This window comes from Dendrobates tinctorius, unplaced genomic scaffold (genome assembly GCF_039654945.1).
Source record: "Dendrobates tinctorius isolate UK_male_01 unplaced genomic scaffold, ASM3965494v1 ptg000029l, whole genome shotgun sequence".
In the NCBI taxonomy this organism is placed as follows: Eukaryota; Metazoa; Chordata; class Amphibia; order Anura; family Dendrobatidae; genus Dendrobates; species Dendrobates tinctorius.
Window position 1 is genome coordinate 20,836,436 of NW_027361697.1, and position 21,090 is coordinate 20,857,525.

The 21,090-nt window shown below is 46.2% G+C and overlaps 1 protein-coding gene across 3 annotated transcripts in view; it reads right to left on the minus strand.

The window, feature by feature from the left end:
- The window catches only part of CCDC18 (coiled-coil domain containing 18), a 91,072-nt gene that overhangs the window by 50,826 nt on the left and 19,156 nt on the right, over nucleotides 1-21,090 (minus strand). For all 3 annotated transcript variants that reach the window (XR_012231425.1, XM_073571435.1, XM_073571436.1), the window contains exons 8-9: nucleotides 10,646-10,767; nucleotides 72-333 (exon numbers count right to left, since the gene is read on the minus strand). Coding sequence is in view for 2 of the 3 variants with exons in the window: in XM_073571435.1 (XP_073427536.1) it covers nucleotides 72-333; nucleotides 10,646-10,767 (384 nt within the window). In the remaining variant the exon portion in view is untranslated. The remainder of the gene's footprint in view (nucleotides 1-71; nucleotides 334-10,645; nucleotides 10,768-21,090) is intronic.

Sequence of the window (21,090 nt, forward strand, 5' to 3'; positions counted from 1 at the left end):
CCTGATGACATATTCCATTTGAGAATTCATATTATAGATACAGATGGCTCAGATTTACTAATAAGACTCACCTTTAAGAGTGACACGGGCTCGATGTCCACTGGCTTTGAAGCACATTGATTCTTTACCATTTTCGTAAGCTGTTCTTTTAACTCTTTGTTTTCCTGCAGCAGAGTTCTGTTGTCCTTCAGCACATTCTCTTTATTTTCCAGATCACTCTCAAGCTTAAGGACCCGCTGATTAGATTGCGTCAGGAGAGAAATTAGCTCTAGATTTCTCATTTCAACACTTTTCTCCTTCTCTTTTTCAGCCATTTTTTCAGACGTTAAGTTTCTAAAGCGGAAAAAGCAAATTCACAATGAAGTGAAAGCATCTACAATCTTCAAACATCGTTCTTCTAATGTTATTCCTGATGACGGCTAAAGCCGATTGGTAGACAGTAGGATTATCAGTGCACGAGGTGGCAGGCAGAGCAGAGTTCATACAGAGATCCAAGGGAGAGGGAGCCATGCCAAGAGAGGCTAGTGAGGCAGACACCAAAAGGAGCTTCTGCAGAACAGACTGGTGACACACTAGTGGACACCCGCTTCCCCATATAAAGGCCCTTGAGGCAACAATAAGTGTAATTACAGTTGTGTGAGAAAATCTAGAGCACACGGACTATATATGCATAGGCTGTTCAAAAGGCACAGTGAGATATTTCTCAGCAGCCGCCTCACATTACACTGACAGGGGCTCCATCTACCATTACCCTTATTAACTCTTTTTCCTTTTTTGTGCCACAATATCTTCTGCTGGCTTGATATGCTGGGCCTCCCACCCCCTCACTCCTAAAATTTTAAAGGGGTACAAAGTTCATGGAGTCTGCAACAGAGCCACAATAGCGACACATTGTGTCTTACAAGATCTACCCCATATCCTGCTAAAATCCAACACGGATGGACTGGCAATATCTTCTGTCGCTTTGATTTTCTGGCTCGCCCGTCCCCACATTTCTGAAATATTAAAGGGGGATTACTACAGAGCTGCATTAGAGACATACTATGTCCTATGAAGTTTACCCCATATCTTACTAAAATCCAACTCGGAGGGCATGGACTTTCCTGGTGGACTATGATAATGAAACACTAGGTCTGTCGCCATGGGCACAAATATGCGCTCTCTCCTATAAGTAATTGTCATGTGCTGACTTTCAGAACGCAGGAGGTCTCTGAGAAATGTGCCCCCAAAAATCTACTTCTTCAGAGATCAATACTCGATCAATCACACAACTATTGTCTCAACGTACAAAACCAACAAGTCACACTATGTCGGCGTCAAAATCAGCTTCACTGGGCTCCAAGGGCTCCCCTCAAAGATCACGACAACCTGATCTGGCCACCTCAACAAACATGATCCCAATGACAATGGAGGATCTCCTGGCCACCATGCAGAAAACGTTCAGAGCCGAGTTATCATCTGCTGTGGATAATTTCACGCAACAAATTCAAGACATTGCCCGAAGGACCAATGATTTGGAGAAAAGAATGGATGATGCTGCTGATGCCACTGAACATAATAGTGAACAACTACAAGAACAAGATGCTAGACTCGAGTTTCTGGAGCTCAAGTGTGAAGACTTGGAGAACCGCTTGCGCCGAGGTAACATCAGAATTAAAGGACTTTCGGAAAGTAATTCCAACCTAATGGAAGTTACCTCGAACCTCTTCCACACCCTTTTACCTCAGGCAGACCCTAATTCTTTAAAAATAACCAGAATCCACAGGGCCCTGGGAGGTCCCAAACCTGACGCCTCTCCAAGAGATGTTGTCCTCAAAATGCATCATTAAGAATCCAGAGACCTGATATTAACCGCTGCTTGCAGACTGACCAAATTACCAGGCGTTCCGGACGCGGTTTCCTTGTTCCCGGACATCTGCGCGGCGACTCTAATGAGGAGAAAGGCCATGAAAGATGTAACAATGGCCTTAATTAAAGCAAATATCAAATACAGGTGGGGATTCCCACATGCTCTAATCTTCTCACATAATAATTCCACCTACTCTCCAAGAAATTGTGAAGAGGGTAGAAAAACACTGGAAAAAGCTGGCATCCCGATCCCAGACTTGGGGGTCTTACCGCAAAGACAGAAGCCTCGCAGAGAATGGATAGAAGTTCACCGTACCAGACCTAATAAACCGCAGCACAACAAACAGTCTATCTCTTAAGACCGCTACCGGCGAATATGCTGGAACAGTTTCATTGAACATTCAAAATGCTGAGACATTGTTCTGATAAGTATTACTATTTGATGTGATTTTTGACAATTTACACTTAATATTGTTTTCTCTTTTCCGGTTATCGAGCGCTGTGCCCTTGGAGTAAATATGCCACTCCATTTTGGACTGCTGCTGCTTCTGGCCCTATTAATAATGGGCCGGCACACTTTAGCCCGCATACTGGTCATTGGTTGTGACCATTTCTCTTGTTGTTATACTTTTTGTTCCCTCCCCTCCACTAAAAGAGTGCTGATGTGTTATAAGCATGCTCCTGGATGGATAATGGACGTGAAACTATCCATCTCTGATGTTATTTTCATTAGAGACTTAATTAGAATCTATAAATTCAAGCCAAATGTTTAGGACACTTTCACACAATGTTAGGGGGTTCAATTCTCTGATAAAAAGAAAACGCGCCTTTATTGACTACCTGAAACATTCCCCTGATGTGTTATTTCTACAGGAAACTCATTTTTCCAATAATCGTCCCCCAAATTTTTTCATAAGCTCTACTCTAGATTTTACCTTGCCTCTCATGATAAAAAAAACGAGAGGAGTCGCCATCTTCCTCCATAATTCTTTCCCATTTTTGCAGGAGGGTGCGACTGTGGACACAGAGGGTAGATACATAATACTTTGGGGTACGGTACAGGAGAAGCGACTCTGCCTTGTTAAATTGTTATGCACCTCCGACATTACAAATGAAAACGATTAAATCTATTGCAAAGTCTCTAAGGTCCGTCCCCTATGATACTATCATATGGGGGGGGGGCGATTTCAACTTGATTTTAAACCCAACCCTTGATAGCTCTAATGATAGGAGGCCTGATATGTCAAGGAAGGATAAAATTTCACTTGAAAATATCCTCCAAGCCCATCAGTTGGTTGATACGTGGAGAGAATCCCACGGACAGTCTAGAGGTTACACTTATTTTTCTAGGGTTTATCATCCATACTCCAGGATAGACTGGATTCTCACTAACTCGGAGAATATACCATCGCTAATGTATTCCAGACATGTCCCGTCTTCATGGTCTGACCATGATAGTGTACTCTCTGTATTTCAACTGGACATAGCGAATACGTGTCTGTACACACGGAGATTGAATGAATCCTTACTGTCCGATCCTTAGACTCGACTATTGGTCGAAAACAGGAGCTCAATGCCTTTTTCCTCTCTAATATCACTCCTGACACTTCTATGGGTAATGTGTGGATGGCTCATAAAAAATACATCACTGGTGTGTTAATTAGGACAGCATCCCAAAAAAAGAGAGATCGTCTCCAGGAGCAATTGACTCTCGAGAACAAACTCTATAAATTAGAAACCGCCAACCAGTTGCATCCCTCACTATACTTAACTAAGCAAATTTATGATCTAAAACTAAACACTTTGCTAACGACCTGCACAGAAAGAGCAATTAGGTGGACGCAAGCGACATTTTATCGGTTCTCTAATAAAATGGATCGAATGCTTGCTCGAAAATTAAAACAGAAAGAACGATTAAACTCCATCTTTTCAATAAAAGACGAACAGTTCCAAACTACTTTTAATCCTAATAAAATCTATAAAACGTTTCAAAATTACTACCAAAAATTATACACTGATAGTGCAAACTTCTCATTGCCCAAGCTGGAGGACTTTTTAACTAATGTACCGCTACCTTCCCTGATCCCGACTTACGTGGCCACATTACACTCTTCTATCTCCGAAGAGGAAATCACATCCACAATAAGCCATCTAAAAGTTGGGAAGGCTCCGGGGCCTGATGGCTTGACCGCACTATACTATAAAAAAAATTCTCAAACATCCTGCTTCACCCCCAAGGGTGGTTTGCACGTTCATGACTGGGCCAATTTTTACAATTCTGACCACTGTCCCTTTATGAGGTAATAACTCTGGAACGCTTCCATGGATCCCGGTGATTCTGACATTGTTTTCTCGTGACATATTGTACTTCATGTTAGTGGTGAAATTTCATTCAAATAACTTGCGTTTATTTGTGAAAAAAAACGGAAATTTGTCGAAATTTTTGAAAACTTCGCAATTTTCCAACTTTGAATTTTTATGCCCTTAAATCACAGAGATATGGCACACAAAAAAACTAAAAAGTAACATTTCACATATATTTACTTTACGTCAGCACAATTTTGGAACCAACATTTTTTTCTTAGGAAGTTATAAGGGTTAAAAGTTGACCAGCGATTTCTCATTTTTGCAACACCATTTTATTTTTACGGAGCACATCACATTTGAAGTCAGTTTGAGGGGTCTATATGATAGAAAATACCCAATAGTGACACCATACTAAAAACTGCACCCCTCAAGGTGCGCAAAACCACATTCAAGTTTATTAACCCTTCAGGTGCTTCACAGGAATTTTTTGAATATTTAAAAAAAAAAAAAAATGAACATTTAACTTTTTTTCACAAAAAAATACTTCAGGTTCAATTTTTTTTATTTTACCAAGGGTAACAGGAGAAATTGGACTGCAAAAGTTATTGTGCAATTTGTCCTGAGTACGCTGATACCTGGTATGTGGGGGGAACCATTGTTTCGGCGCATGGCAGAGCTCAGAAGGAAAGGAGCGCCATTTGACTTTTTCAATGCAAAATTGGCTGGAATTCAGATCGGACGCCATGTCACGTTTGGAGAGCCCCTGATGTACCTAAACAGTGGAAACCCCCCACAAGTGACCCCATTTTGGAAACTAGACCCCCCAAGGAACTTATCTAGATATGTGGTGATAACTTTGAACCCACAAGGGCTTCACAGAAGTTTATAACGTACAGCGGTACAATTAAAAAATCATATTTTTTCCACAAAAATGATCTTTTCACCCCCAATTTTAATTTTCCAAAGGGTAAAAGGACGCTAAAAGTTATTGTGCAATTTGTCCTGAGTACGCTGATACCTGGTATGTTGGGGGAACCATTGTTTCGGCGCATGGCAGAGCTCAGAAGGAAAGGAGCGCCATTTGACTTTTTCAATGCAAAATTGGCTGGAATTCAGATTGGACACCATGTCACGTTTGGAGAGCCCCTGATGTACCTAAACAGTGGAAACCCCCCACAAGTGACCCCATTTTGGAAACTAGACCCCCCAAGGAACTTATCTAGATATGTGGTGATAACTTTGAACCCACAAGGGCTTCACAGAAGTTTATAACGTACAGCGGTACAATTAAAAAATCATATTTTTTCCACAAAAATGATCTTTTCACCCCAATTTTAATTTTCCAAAGGGTAAAAGGACGCTAAAAGTTATTGTGCAATTTGTCCTGAGTACGCTGATACCCCATATGTGGGTGTAAACGACTATTTGGGCGCATGGCAGAGCTCGGAAGGGAAGCAGCGCCATTTGACTTTTTTGGCTGGAATTGAGATCGGACACCATGTCGCGTTTGGAAAACCCCTGATGTACCAAACCAGTGGAAACCCCCCACAAATGACACCATTTTGGAAACAAGACTCCCCAAGGAACTTATATAGATGTGTGGTGAGCACTTTGAACCCCCAAGGGCTTCACAGAAGTTTATAACGCCCGGGCGTGAAAATAAAAAAATCGTATTTTTTCCACAAACATGATCTTTTAGTCACCAATTTTTTTTTATTTTCCCAAGGGTAACAGGAGAAATTGGACCCCAAAAGTTGTTGTCCAATTTGTCCTGAGTGCGCTGATACCACATATGTGGGAGAAAACTACTGTATGGGCACACGTCAGGGCTCGGAAGGGAAGTAGTGACGTTTTGGAATGCAGACTTTGATGGAATGGTCTGCGGGTGTCATGTGCGTTTGGAGAGCCTCTGATGTGCCTAAACTATTGAAACTCCCCACAAGTGACCCCATTTTGGAAACTAGACCCCCCACGGAACTTATCTAGATGTGTGGTGAGCACTTTGAACCCCCAAGTGCTTCACAGAAGTTTATAACGCCCGGGCGTGAAAATAAAAAAAATCATATTTTTTTCCCACAAAAATGATATTTTTGCCCCCAATTTTTTACTTTCCTAAGGGTAACAGGAGAAATTGGACCCCAAAAGTTGTTTTGCAATTTGTCCTGAGCAGGCTGATACCCTATATGTGGGGGTAAAACATTGTTTGGGCGCATGGCAGAGTTTGGAAGGAGCACCATTTGACTTTTTCAACGCAGAATCGGCTAGAATTGTGATCATTCGCCATGTTGCATTTGGAGAGCACCTGATGTGCCCAAACAGTGGAAACCCCCCAATTCTAACTCCAACTCTAACCCCAACACAACCCTAACCCTAATCTCAGCTCTAACTCTAGCCCTAACCCTAACGGGAAAATGGAAATAAATAATTTTGTTTAATTTTATTATTTTTCCCTAACTAAGGGGGTGATAACAGGGGGTTTGATTTACTATTTATGGCGGTTTTTATGTTTGGCAGCTGTCGCACGCTAAAAGACGCTTTTTATTGTAAAAATAGTTTTTGCGTCACCACATATTGAGAGCTATAATTTTTCCATATTTTGACCCACCGAGTCATGTGAGGTCTTATTTTTTGCGGGACGAGTTGACGTTTTTATTGGTATCATTTTCGGGCACGTGACATCTTTTGATCGCTTTTTATTCCGATTTTTGGGACGCAGAATGAACAAAAACCAGCGCTTCATGAATTTCTTTTGGGGGTGCGTTTACACCGTTCCACATGCAATAAAATTGATAAGTCGGTTTTATTCTTTGGGTCAGTACGGTTACAGCGATACCTCATTTATGTCTTTTTTTATGTTTTAGCGCTTTTATGCAATGGAAACAATTTTATATAAAAAAATTATTTTTGCATCGCTTTATTCTGCAAGCTATAACTTTTTTATTTTTTCACTGATGCTGCTACAGTATATGGCGGCTCGTTTTTTTGGGGACAAGATGACGTTTTCAACGGTACCATAGATATTTATATGCGTCTTTTTGATCGCGCGTTATTGCACTTTTTGTTCGGCGATACGATAATAAATCATTTTTTGCTTCGTTTTTTACGGGGTTCGCTAAAGGGGTTAACTAATGGGACAGTTTTATAGGGCGGGTCGTTACGGACGCGGCGATACCAAATGTGTACTTTTATTGTTTGATTGTTTTTTTTATTTCCAAGAAATTAATTTATTGGGGAATATTTATTTTTTTTTTTTTAATTTATTTAGCGATTTTTTTAAAATTATTTTTACACTTTTTTTTTTACTTTATTACATTGTCCCGGGGGGAAATCACTTTCCTGTGACAGATCGCTGATCTGACACATCACAGATTGCTGTGACAGATCAGCAATCTGTCACAGGCATTGAAGCAGACTTCCTCTTGCCTGCGCTTTGCAGACTCTGAGGAAGCCAGCTCCCTGCAGGCCCCCCGAAGATCCCCGTCGCCATCATGGATCCGGGGACCTGCAGGGAAGGAGCCCCCCGCAGCAGCGCTGCACATTGCGCTGCAGTGGGAGGCTCAGGGAAGCACGGAGGGAGCCCCCTCCCTGCCGATGCTTCCCTTTAACCCCCGGTACACCGCGATCATGTTTGATCGCGGTGTGCAAGGGGTTAACGTGTCGGGGGTGGTCCATGACTGCCCCTGACACATAGCTGACACCCGGACGCGATCAGCGACGCTTACTCTGTGAGCGCCGCTGATCGCTGTGACGTACTATCCCGTCCCTGGGAATTAAGTCCCAGGGCACATGGACGGGATAGTACGTCACATGGCAGAAAGGGGTTAAACATATTCAAATATATTGCAATAACATGCTCACAGGCCAATCAATGCCGCCGGAATTTTACACAGCACACATCACTGTTATCCCAAAACAAGGAAGAGACCCGTTACTCACAAAAAATTACAGGCCAATATCCCTATTGAACGTGGATCTCAAGCTCTTTTCCTCCATAATAGCCAACAGGATTAATAAATGCTTGCCTAGCCTCATTCATAAAGATCAGGTTGGATTCATCCCATCAAGGCAGGCCCCAGATAATATCCGCAAAAACCTAAACCTTATTCATAACCCCAACAAACGTAAAACCCCTTAGCTATACTTTCTTTAGATATAGAAAAAGCTTTTGATACCGTCACATGGTCATATATGTTTAATATAATGCACAAATTGGGGATATTACAGCAATTAATCAGCTCACTCAAGCTCCTCTACAATAACCCGGTAGCATATTTAAAATTACCCTCGACTTCTCCGGAACCAATAATTATTAATAGGGGAACTAGGCAGGGTTGCCCCTTGTCTGCAGCTCTATTCGCTATGGTAATGGAGCCATTGGCGCAAAAGATTCACCTACACCCTGATATCACAGGCCAAACTATAGGTAAACATGAATACAAGGTCAGTCTGTTTTCCGACGACCTTCTTTTGACTCTGACGAACCCCCGTGTGTCCCTGCCTAACCTTATAAATACACTTAAACACTTTGAGGAAGTTTCTGGTTTGAAGGTCAACGTTGATAAATCAGAAGTCATGTTCCTTAATACTTCTCCTACTGAACAAGCCTCATTATTAGAAAACTTCCATTTCCGCCATGCGAGACACTATATTACCTACCTAGGAATCAACCTTACACTATCCAAATCCACGTTATTTAAGCATAACTATGCCCCTCTTCTCCAAAAACTAACGCAATCTTTATCAAAGTGGTCCTCCCCATCTCTCTCCTTTTTGGGAAGAGTCCATTCGATTAAAATGGTCACCTTGCCTCAATTCTTATCTTTGTTTCGATCTCTGCCCATTCCAGTGCCTCTGCTGACCTTCAAAGTGATAAACTCGCACATAACACGTTTTATCTGGAATAATAAAAAGCCCCATATCTCCCAGCAAATTTTGTTCAGACACAAAAGACAGGGAGGAGTCTCTCTGCCAAACTTTTCTCTATTACAGGGAGGCCCAGATTGCCCAGCTGGCAGGGGTCAACGCAGAACAACATGCCCCCATCTGGCCACAAATAGAAAACTCACAGATAGTACCTTATTCCTTGGAGAGCCTAATCTGGGCCACAGGACCTTTACCGAAGGATCTAGCCTTTCATTGGCTGTATACTTCTCACTCCCTGCGTCTCTGGAGGGCAAACAGATTCCAATTCGCACTACAATCTCACCCCTCCCCACTCTTAAATCTGTTTAATAACCCCATGTTTCCGCCAGGAATTACGTTTCGGAACCACTCGTGGTGGCAGCAGAATAAATTAACTAGGCTGCAAAATTTATCGACTCACTTTAAACTAATGTCAAAACAAAATACCAAGTCCCGAGGTCTGAGGCTTTCAGACTGGAACAAATTTTCCACTTTCTGCAAAACCTAGCAGTAGGCTCACCAAACATAAAACCTACAACGTACGAGTTAAAATGTTTATATTTATATGACCCCCCTGGGTAATGGCCTTATATCCCAACTCTATTCTACATTTAATCAACCTAGAGACGGCTCTAAACTGAAATCTATGGAGCAATGGGAAGCAGACCTACAAATCTCCCTCACACCTCAAAGGTGGTACAGGTGTTACGAGAATAAAAAGAGGGGCAGCAATCAAGTTTCACTCACCGAAACATCTCTTAAACTGTTCCATAGGATTCACTACGTACCTAGCCTCCTGCACAATATCTATCCCTCAGTCCCTGGTAATTGTTTTAGAGGGTGTACGGATAGTGGGGATACCCTCCACATATGGTGGACATGCCCGATAGTAAAGTCTCTCTGGAAAGATGTGGTAAAACTAAGTGACAATTTACTGAGTAAGAAATTGCCTCTGTCGGCGTCAGTACTACTGCTGGGAGACAGACCAATCAATGCTAATAACGGGACTTGCCGTCTTATTGACTTTATTGCAATGGCAACGAGAAACCACATAGCTAGCAGATGGAAGACTAGTACGCTATCAATAACGCAGGTGAAGAGAAGGGATAATTTGATAATGTTATACGAGAAAATAGAAGCCATCAGATCTGATTCTCTCGACATTTTTTGAAATATCTGGGACCAATGGATTCAGGCTCATGGGGGTGACGACCTCTCCAGGATGATATCCTTATCCACTTAGCGTGCTGACATGGTAATTGACTCTTACAGTTATGGTCTCTAAAGCACACTCTCTAGTACCTCACGTCTATTCATCTTTATTATCGACACTCATCATACACCCCCCTCTTTCCCTCCCCATTCTGTTAAGACTAGATTAGTCATGTTATATTTGTTTTTCTACAAATATTTAAAAATTAAGATAACGAAGTCAAGGATACCGTATGCCATATTATGTCTTTTCCTATGTACTTCCCCCTGCGAGGGGATCCTTGTACTCTAATGTGAAGGTATTTCATGTTTAATGATGTTTCCTTTTCAATAAAACAGTTGAAACTAAAGTCGATTGGTAGGTAGCATGCTGCACCTTAAATGCTCCCTGAGGTTTTCAAGTTCATTCTCCTGATTTTTACACTTCTCCAGCAATTTATCTCGTTCTCTTTCACATTCCTGAAGGTTTAGATTAATCTGAGATCCTTCTCTCTTAACCTAAAAAGAGATAAGGCAATGATCTTTTAATAGGAAGAATGAAGCAACGTCAAAAAACACTTCTTATTGAGTATGAACAATACCGGAAAAAGACTCTGAACTCCAAGATAAAATGTCAGTAATGTTATAAAGGAGTAGGGAATCAATTCCAAACACAGCAGCATATGGATTAGTGATGTACGAGCGACATATACCAGTAAGGTTAAAGGGTCATTACCATTTTCTAAGATGGGTAAATTTGCAAATTATTTGTGAAGACAAGCAATTTTGCAAAATTACTTATTATTAAACTTTGGCTTTTTTTCCCCAAATTGTATTATTTCTTTATAGCTTACATCCCATTGCCACGCGAAGCATGTGCAGCGCTTACAAGCTATTATCTATTGAGCTTGTAAGCACTAAACGGAGACTGGCCAGGATCATTGGACAGTGTGAATAGCGCCTGAAACTGGCCAGCTTCAGTCCCATTGTGCTTCTGATGCAGGACGGGCAGAGCTGCCTCGTGGCGACAATGCTTCTGGTCTCAACTGTCGATCAAACAAGAGTACCTGCTCCTCAACAATCAGGAGCCAAGAAGCTGGGGAGAGGTGCACTCTTGAAGGGAAAAAAAAGGAGATTTTTGTGTACTCACCGTAAAATCTCTTTCTCTTAGCCTCTAATTGGGGGACACAGAACCATGGGTGTTATGCTGCTGTCCACTAGGAGGCGACACTATGCATAATCTGAAAAAGATTAACTATGGCTCCTCCTCTGCAGTATACACCCCTGGACGGCGTCAGCCTTCTCCAGTTTTGTGCCAAAGCATTAGGAGGAACGTAACCAAATAACATAACCATGCCTGTAAGAAGGCTACTATGTACGAGCTCAAAGAACAATATGAGAACTCAACCGTAAAACAACGGCCCATAAGGGCAACAGGGTGGGAGCTGTGTCCCCCAATTAGAGGCTAAGAGAAAGAGATTTTACGGTGAGTACACAAAAATCTCCTTTACTCTGTCGCCTCATTGGGGGACAAAGAACCATGGGACGTCCCAAAGCAGTCCCTGGGTGGGAAGCAATGGACGAATATTGTGCTAGCAGATCCCTAAATTTGGGGCACTGCCGCCTGCAGAACCAGTCTACCCAGGCTCGCATCCGCTGAGGACTGGGTATGAACACTGTAGTGTTTCGTAAACGTGTGTAGGCTGGTCCAAGTGGCCGCCTTACACACTTGTTGTGCCGAAGCCTGATGCCGAATGGCCCAGGAGGCCCCTACTGCCCTTGTAGAGTGTGCCGTGATACCGGCCGGAAGAGGGGAACTGTTAAGTCGGTAGGCCTCATGTATGGTGGACTTGATCCACCTGGCAAGGGTAGCCTTGGAAGCCGGCAGCCCCTTGCGTCTACCTTCCGGAAGAATGAAGAGGGAATCAGACTTCCGGAAAGGTGCAGTCCTGGACACGTAAATCCGCAATGCTCTGACGAGGTCAAGCGTATGCAGAGCCTTCTCCACTCTATGAACCGGAACCGGGCAAAGGGATGGCAGTGAAATCACCTCATTGAGGTGAAAGTTGGACACAACCTTCGGAAGGAAGGATGGCACGGTGCGGAGAACCACCTTGTCCTGGTGAAAAGCTAGGAAAGGCCGTCTGCAGGAAAGTGCTGACAATTCCGACACTCTGCGTAACGAGGTGATCGCCACTAGAAAAACCACTTTCTGAGACAGAATGGAAAGTGGAACTCCTCTAAGAGGTTCGAAGGGTGGAGCTTGCAATGCTGTCAGGACCAGATTGAGGTCCCACGTATCCAGCGGACGTTTGTAGGGAGGAACCAATCGGGAAACTCCCTGGATGAAAGTCCTGACTTGCGGTTTAATAGCAATGCGCTTTTGAAAAAGGACTGAAAGCGCCGACACCTGACTCTTAAGCGAGCTTAAGGATAGCTTGGCGTCTAGGCCCGATTGAAGAAAAACCTAGTACCTTCGGGAGGGAATAAGGGAGTGGGACTTGTCCATGAGATTCGCACCAAGAAAAGAAAGCTCTCCAGGTACGATAATAGAGCTTGGCGGAGGCAGGCTTCCTTGCCCTGATCATAGTTGCAATGACTGCCGGTGAAAAACCTGCCTGGGTTAGAATCCAGGTTTCAAGGGCCATGCCGTCAAATTGAGAGCCCCTGAATTCTGGTGGAAGAACGGACCTTGGGACAGAAGGTCGTGACGGTCGGGTAGACGCCAGGGGACGTCTGCAGTAAGTTGAACGATGTCGGCGTACCATGTACGTCTGGGCCAGTCTGGCGCGATGAGGATGGTTGGAACTCCCTCTTGCTTGATCTTCCTCACGACCCTGGAGATTAGGGGGAGGGGTGGAAAAATGTACAGGAGTCGGAACTGGGACCAGTCCTGGACCAGGGCATCCGCTCCGAGTGACCGTGGGTCGTGTGTCCTGGCCATGAAATTGGGGACCTAGGTATTGAGATGGGATGCCATTAGGTCCACCTCCGGGGTTCCCCAACGTTGACAGATCTGGTAAAAAATCTCGGGATGGAGAGACCACTCCCCCGAGTCCATTCCTTGCCTGCTGAGGAAGTCGGCTTCCCAGTTTCCTACACCCGGAATGTGGACCGCAGAAAGTACCGACCTCGTGTCTTCTGCCCAGTGGAGGATATGCGCCACTTCTCTCATCGCCTGGACGCTGCGGGTCCCGCCATGGTGGTTCACGTATTCCACAGCCGTGGCATTGTCCAAATGTATCCGTATGTGCGAGGCTGCAAGCAAGTGATGAAAGGCTCTCAGTGCCAAGAGGATGGCCCTGATTTCCAGAATATTGATGGGCAATGTCACTTCCCTCGGTGACCACTTGCCTTGTGCCCTGTGATGTAGGTGCACCGCCCCCCAGCCTGTCAGGCTTGCATCGGTAGTCAGGATCTTCCATTGTCCTGAGAGAAAGGGCTTCCCTCGTGAAAGCGAGGTTGGTTTGAGCCACCAATGCAGGGACCTCCTGGTTGACGACGTCAACCTGAACTCCCTGTCGAGGGAGAAGGGATTCCTGTCCCAAGATCTGAGTATGGCTAGTTGAAGGACCCTGAGGTGAAACTGGGCAAATGGCACTGCCTCTATTGCTGCTGCCATCCGGCCGAGGACTCTCATCGCAAACCGGAAAGTGAAAGTGGGAGACTTGATGAGGAGGTCGTCCAGGTACGGGATGACTAGAATGCCTCTTGAGTGCAGAGCATCCATGGTGGCCGCCATGACTTTGGTGAACGTTCTTGGAGCCGTGGCGAGTCCGAACGGAAGGGCGACAAACTGGTAGTGGTTTTGGTTGATCGCGAACCTGAGAAACCATTGGTGGGCGGGGGCAATTGGTATGTGCAGATACGCATCCTGTATGTCTATGGAGGCAATGTATTCTCCCTGCTCCATGGATGCAATGATGGACCGGAGGGACTCCATGCGGAAATGACGGACCCATACGTAATTGTTGAGCTGTTTTAGGTCCAGTATGGGTCGGACGCTGCCTCCTTTCTTGGGGACTACGAACAGGTTTGAGTAGAACTCTCGGAATCTCTCGTTCGCGGGAACCGGCACCACAACTCCTGCTTGAGGGAGAGAGGAGACCGCTTGGTGGAAAGCACGAGCCTTGTCTGGTAGTGTTGGAGGAATAGAGAGGAAGAACCGGTTCGGTGGAGCGGAAGTGAACTCTATCTTGTATCCGGAAGACACTATTTCCCTGACCCACTTGTCTTCTGTAATAGGCAGCCAGACTTGCTGAAAGAGTAAAAGTCGGCCGCCTACTGGTGGGGTGTCTTCCGGAGTTCGTGAGTCATGATGAAGCGAAGTTCTGAGGTTTTCCTCCCTTGGGTTTCGCTTGGCCTGCTTTCGACTGCCAAGACCTGCCCGGTCGCTGCTGCGTCCGTGGGTTGTCCCTGCATGGAGAGCGGTTACGGTTTTGCGCTGGGCACGAAACGGACCAGCCCGAGGAATTCCGAAAGGATCGGAATCGTGTCTGGTTTCTTCGTTTAAACGTGCGTTTCGGTTTTAGTTGAGGGAGAGAGGTACTCTTACCCCCAGTGGCATTGGCTATCATTGTGTCCAACTTTTCGCCGAAAAGTCTTCCAGTAAGATACGGAAGTCGCGTGAGGGACTTCTTTGAGGCCGCATCCGCTTTCCATTCTCGCAGCCAGAGGATGCGTCGGATCGTGATGGCGTTTGATGCTATTCCCGCTACACCTCTTGCGGAATCCAGGGCTGCATGAATCATGTAGTCTGCTACCACTGCTATCTGGACCGCTTGGTCCGAGAGCTCAGGATTTGAAGCTTGAAGACCCTCCTGTAGTTTTTTGGCCCAAGCCAGGATGGCCTTGGCTGCCCACACTGAAGCAAACGCAGGGCCCAGAGAGGCGCCTGCCGCTTCGAAAATAGAACGAGCAATGCGTTCTACTTGCCGGTCTGCTGCGTCCCTGAGAGTTGAGCTATCTGGTAGAGAGAGTAAGGTCTGCGCTGCTAGCCTCGAAACCGGGGGGTCCACTTCAGGTGGATCTGTCCATTGTTTGGTGTCTGTCTGTGGGATGGGGTACTTCGCTTCCAAATATTTGCGATTAGCAAATTTTTTCTCAGGCTGCGCAAACTGTTTGGTAAGTATTTTCTCAAACTCATGGTGATTAGGGAAGACCTTAGGTGGTTTCTGAACACTTTCGAAGCAAATCCTATGTTCCGGGACTTCCGGGGCCGACTCTGGAATTTTTAGCACCTGATGGATGGCAGAGATTATGTCCTCAACTAGCGCTGTATTGCTAGGGGGAGAAGGTACCACGGACCTCTCCGTCTCGTTATCTGAGTCAGAGTCACAGATGCCCTCCGAATCCTGTGCCTCGCTAAGGTGATCCCTGGAGGGCGACCTGGGGTGGGGGTCTTCTGTGATGGGGGATCTCTGTGGTAAATTGCACTGTCTGTCTGTGACAGGAGACTGCCTAGGAGACCTGGAATGACGCTGTCTCTCCCTGGAGGGGGACGACCTTGTGCTATAGGATGACTCAGGTGATCGAGACCTGTGGGTCCGCTTACGTCTGTGAGAGTCGGAAGCAGCATGTTCCGGAGACAAGCTGTCTGTTTGCTGTGTAACGTCCATAGCCGGAGCCCGACTCTGCAGAGCTTGCAGCAATGTGGCAGTTAGGTTGTCTATGGACTGTGTCATAGACTGTGACATCTGAGTTGCCCATTCCGGCGTGGCCTGTGACACTGAAGCGTCAGTAGGGACTCCCTGGGGTTCTGACCCAGAGTTCTGGATGCAGTCCCGGCAGTGCGGATACGTGCTGCCACTAGGGAGCGTGGCTTTGCAGGCTGTGCAGAATGCATAGAAACATTCCTGCCTGGTTCTCTTCCTTGAGCCCGGCATAGTGCACAGAGGCTGGCTATAAGGGATCGTACAGGGGTGGCTACGCAGAGGGAACCCACAGATAGCCTTATAGGAAGTATAGATTCACAGCTGAGTAATGAGAACCCAGCTGTGAGCTTACCCCACCGGTGTGCCCCTAGGTCCAGCGCCGACAGATCCCAGTTCTGTGCCTTCGGAGACTGCTGTGATGCTCCTCTCCTGGATCTCATCCAAAAAAAATGGCCACCGGGACTCTGAGGAGAGGGAGGAGGGGGCGGAGAGCTGAAAAGGGCGCGCTGGGCTGTGTAAAAACGCGCCCTTTCTGCCTCAATCCGCCCCTTCTATGACACTCCAGTGTGTCATTTTAGTCATCCGGGGGGCGGGTGGGGGGGCGGGGAAAAGGCGGCAGCTTCGGCTAGGCCGAAGCCGCGGTCTAAATTAGAGGCCTGATGCCCAGGAGGGCTCCAGAGCGGCGCGGTAGTCCGGGGGGGGAGCGGATTTGTACCAAACCCCCCCAGAATGGTCGACTGGATAGCGGTGGGGGTAGCAGGGGTAGCGGTTCCTGTATGGGGGGCCCCCGGAGCGCTATGAAGCCGCTGCTGCTGCAGAGACAGGGACGCAGAAAAGCCCTGTCTCTGCTGTGCCATCCAGTCCGCACCCTCCTCCGGCCCCAACAGGATCCCTCAGCTGGTCTGGGGTCCCTGGAAGCTGCGGAATGCTGCCTGTACTCCGACCCTACCTGAGGCGTCTCAACCTAATGCCCCCTGCGGGGGATTAGGGAGGGTGCGTCTGTCACCGTCAGGGGGTCTTCATCCTCTCCTCAACCTCAACCCAGACCCCAAAGGGGTTGGGGAAGGAGGGGGGTCTCGACCTCGAACCAGGACCCGAGGGACTGGGGAGGGAGCGACATGGGGAATAGCCACCTCGACCTCAACCGGGTACCCCTAATGGGGGACCGAGGAGGGAGCCATGCCGGGAGTCTCGCTGGAGACCCGCTTTTCTTCATCTGTAGTCCTTTGGAAAAAAATCCAGGAAAAAGACGGAGTAAAAAAAAATTCTTAGGTGTGCCTCCTGCGACACTAAGCAAAAACTGGAGAAGGCTGACGCCGTCCAGGGGTGTATACTGCAGAGGAGGAGCCAAAGTTAATCTTTTTCAGATTATGCATAGTGTCGCCTCTTAGTGGACAGCAGCATAACACCCATGGTTCTGTGTCCCCCAATGAGGCGACAGAGTAAAAGGGATTAAACTATTAATGAAATAAATAATAATAATAATAATAATAATAATAAATAATCTTTATTTTTGGATAGATTAATAATATTAGAATAATATGAAATATTACATTACATAATCTCTCTTTGTTTCAATGTGCACAATCATTTTTTACCTTTAATTCACATCCTGTAGAAACTATTTTGAGAACTGCACAATTCTCACACTGTATACTAGCTTCAACAGCTTAGCAATTGCTCAATGTTTAACGGTGGGTAGCGCAGATGGTGAACCAGTGTCGGACCAAGAGCCCACCAGTAACCAACTCCAGAGCCCCAATTTTCAGCTACATGCAAATGTGACATTATCCTCAATCACACATTTCTATAGAACTGATTTGGGTGGATTGGGAAATGAATAAGATGCTGCCTTTGTCTGTACATAGTGATTCAAGTATATAGTGGTAAGTACTGCTCATATAAGATGGTGGTGGCCCACCGGAGGAAACTCCTGTTCTCCTGTTGGCCAGTCCAAGCCTGCACTGAATCTACAGTGACACTTTTCAATGTTGTTGTAGGAGCATATCAAGTGCCCTCTGTCAGAGACAGAATGGAAGACAGAAGTGGTTTGTAACTGCTTCTGTCTGTTTACTTTCCAGCGTACATAGTGCTCAATGAGAGGGAGCATTGACAACACTGCTGCCTCTGTTATATAGCAGAGCAAGATCAGCTGTAATTTAAAAGAAGGCCTGTTTTCCCCTGTAAATGAAAAATAAAAATATGAAATTAAAAAGTGCAATATACCCCAAATAAAAGAGGGTCTTATACTGCAACATCAGTATTAAAAAAAAAAAAGCCATGGCTGCCAAATTGAAGAAAAGAATTAAAAAAAAAAAAAAAACACTTGGTGGGCTTCAACCTACTAGTCACGCAAGCTCAACAAAGACAGGCAGCAGGCTTGCCCAAAATGCGATACTCCCAAAGACGGGCATGTTTCATGGGCTTTGGGAGTGTGACCACATATACGATCACTCGGAGGAGATAAAGAACTGGGCAAATGGCCTGATGAACACTCATTTGCCACTGGACAAAATGCTATGGATTTTCCATAAGATGACTGATCTAGGATTGACTAAAGGGGGTTTTACACATAGCGATAACGCTAGCAATATCGCTAAAACGTCACTGATTTTGTGACGTTATAGCGATATCGATATCGCTATGTGTGATACTTACGTCCGACCGGCTCCCCCGCTGTCCATCGCTGATCGCGCGGCTCCATTTCTCGTCGTCCGCTTCCTGCTGTGTGAGACGAGCGACGCTGGACGCGGGCAGGATGCCAGGATCGCTGTGCGTGAAAGGCGAGTATCGTCCGCTGCGTCGCTGTGAGATCTTTCTGTATGAAAGCTCACTAGCGATCATTAAGCGATGCACCAGCGATCCTAACCGGGTCGGATCGCTGGTGCATTGCTAAATGTAAAAGGGCCTTAAGTCTAAAGGTACTGTCACACTTAGTGATGCACCAGCGATCCCGACCAGCGATATGACGCGGTCAGAATCGCTGGTGCATCGCTAAGTGGTCGCTAGTGAGCTGCCACACAGGCAGATCTCACTAGCGACATCGCAGGGGACGGGGGTCGCTACTTACCTGTCACACCAGGCGATCCTGACATCCTCCCGCCCGGCTCCACGCGTCGCTCGTCGTCACAGCAGGAAGCGCCGCAGGAAGCTGACGACGAGAAACGGTCCTGGACGTTCTTGCGCGATCAGCGATAACCAGCGGGGGAGCGGGTTGTAGGTAAGTATCAGACACAGCAATATCGCTATAACGTCACAAGTTATAGCGATATTGCTAGCGATATCTCTTAGTGTAACATGCCCTTAACACTCAACTATTACACACAGTTGCAATCTTATACAAACGACTCATTTTAAGAGAGTGGTTAGATAGGGGAGCCCCTTGTCTCTGACAGTTGTTCACAGAATTGAAGAGGGTAATGATATTAGAGAAAACAGAAGCAGAGAGTGACAAAGACAATAGGACGACGACATTCTTCACAAAGTGGAAAGACTTTATTATACAACAGTTCTCTAGAGATGACATTTATAGGCTGTTTTCACCTTTCCGCGATACAACCTGGTATAATCTAGAAGACCTCCAAGGCACGCTGGGAGGCTTGAGGGATGAACCACACTAATGAGATGGTAGATGGGGAAGTGGATGGAGAGCAACATTGCGATATATACTGATTATTATCGATTTGAAAAGCATCATTTGATTGAATTAGAGGGAAGGGCGGAAAGGGGAGGGAGTTATGTTATTCTGGTCTATGACCAAAGTTACACGTGGTACCGTCATTTGTATGCCAAGTTGGCATGTGAGGACCTATTTTGAGATGTACCACTACTGTTTGATTTATGTGTTTCCTGTATGTTTGCGAAAAGGAGATTTTTGTGTACTCACTGTAAAATCTCTCTCTCTTAGCCTTTAATTGGGGGACACAGAACCATGGGTGTTATGCTGCTGTCCACTAGGATGCGACACTATGCATAATCTGAAAAAGATTAACTTTGGCTCCTCCTCTGCAGTATACACCCCTGGATGGCGTCAGCCTTCTCCAGTTTTGTGCAAAAGCATTAGGAGGAACATAACAGAAACAACATAACCATGCCTGTAAGAAGGCCACTATGTACGAGCTCAAAGAACAATATGAGAACTCAACCATAACAACGGCCCGCAAGGGCAACAGGGTGGGAGCTGTGTCCCCCAATTAAAGGCTGAGAGAAAGAGATTTTACGGTGAGTACACAAAAATCTCCTTTACTCTGTCGCCTTCTTGGGGGACACAGAACCGTGGGACGTCCCAAAGCAGTCCCTGGGTGGGAAGCAGTGGACGAATCTTGTGCTGACACAGTCCCCTAGACTTAGGGTACTGCCGCCTGCAGGACCCGTCTACCCAGGCTCACATCCGCTGAGGACTGGGTATGTACTCTGTAGTGTTTTGTAAATGTGTGCAGGCTAGTCCAAGTGGCTGCCTTACACACTTGATGTGCCGAGGATTGATGCCGAATGGCCCAAGAGGCCCCTACCGCCCGCGTAGAGTGTTCCGTGATACCGGCCGGAAGGGGAGAATTGTTGAGGCGGTAAGCCTCTTGAATGGTGGACTTGATCCACCTAGCAAGGGTGGCTTTGGAAGCAGGTAGGCCCTTGCGAACGCCTTCTGGAAGAAGGAAAAGTGAATCAGACTTCCGGAAGGGAGCAGTCCTAGACACGTAAATACGCAATGCCCTGACAAGGTCAAGAGTATGCAGAGCCTTCTCTACCCTATGAACGGGAGCCGGGCAAAGAGACGGTAGTGATATTTCTTCATTGAGGTGGAAGCTGGACACGACCTTCGGAAGGAAGGATGGTACTGTACGGAGAACCACCTTGTCCTGATGAAAAATCAGGAAGGGTTGTCTGCAGGAAAGAGCTGAAAGTTCAGACACCCTGCGTAGCGAGGTGATTGCCACCAGGAAAACCACTTTCTGTGAAAGAAAGCGGAGTGAGACCACCCTAAGGGGTTCAAAAGGAGGTGACTGTAGTGCTGTCAAGACCAGGTTGAGGTCCCACGTCTCCAACGGACGTTTGTAGGGGGGAACCAATCGGGAAACCCCTTGGAGAAAAGTCTTCACTTGCGGCTTGTTAGCAATACGCCTCTGAAAGAGCACTGAAAGCGCTGACACCTGGCTCTTCAGCGAGCCCAGGGATAGCCCGGCGTCCAGGC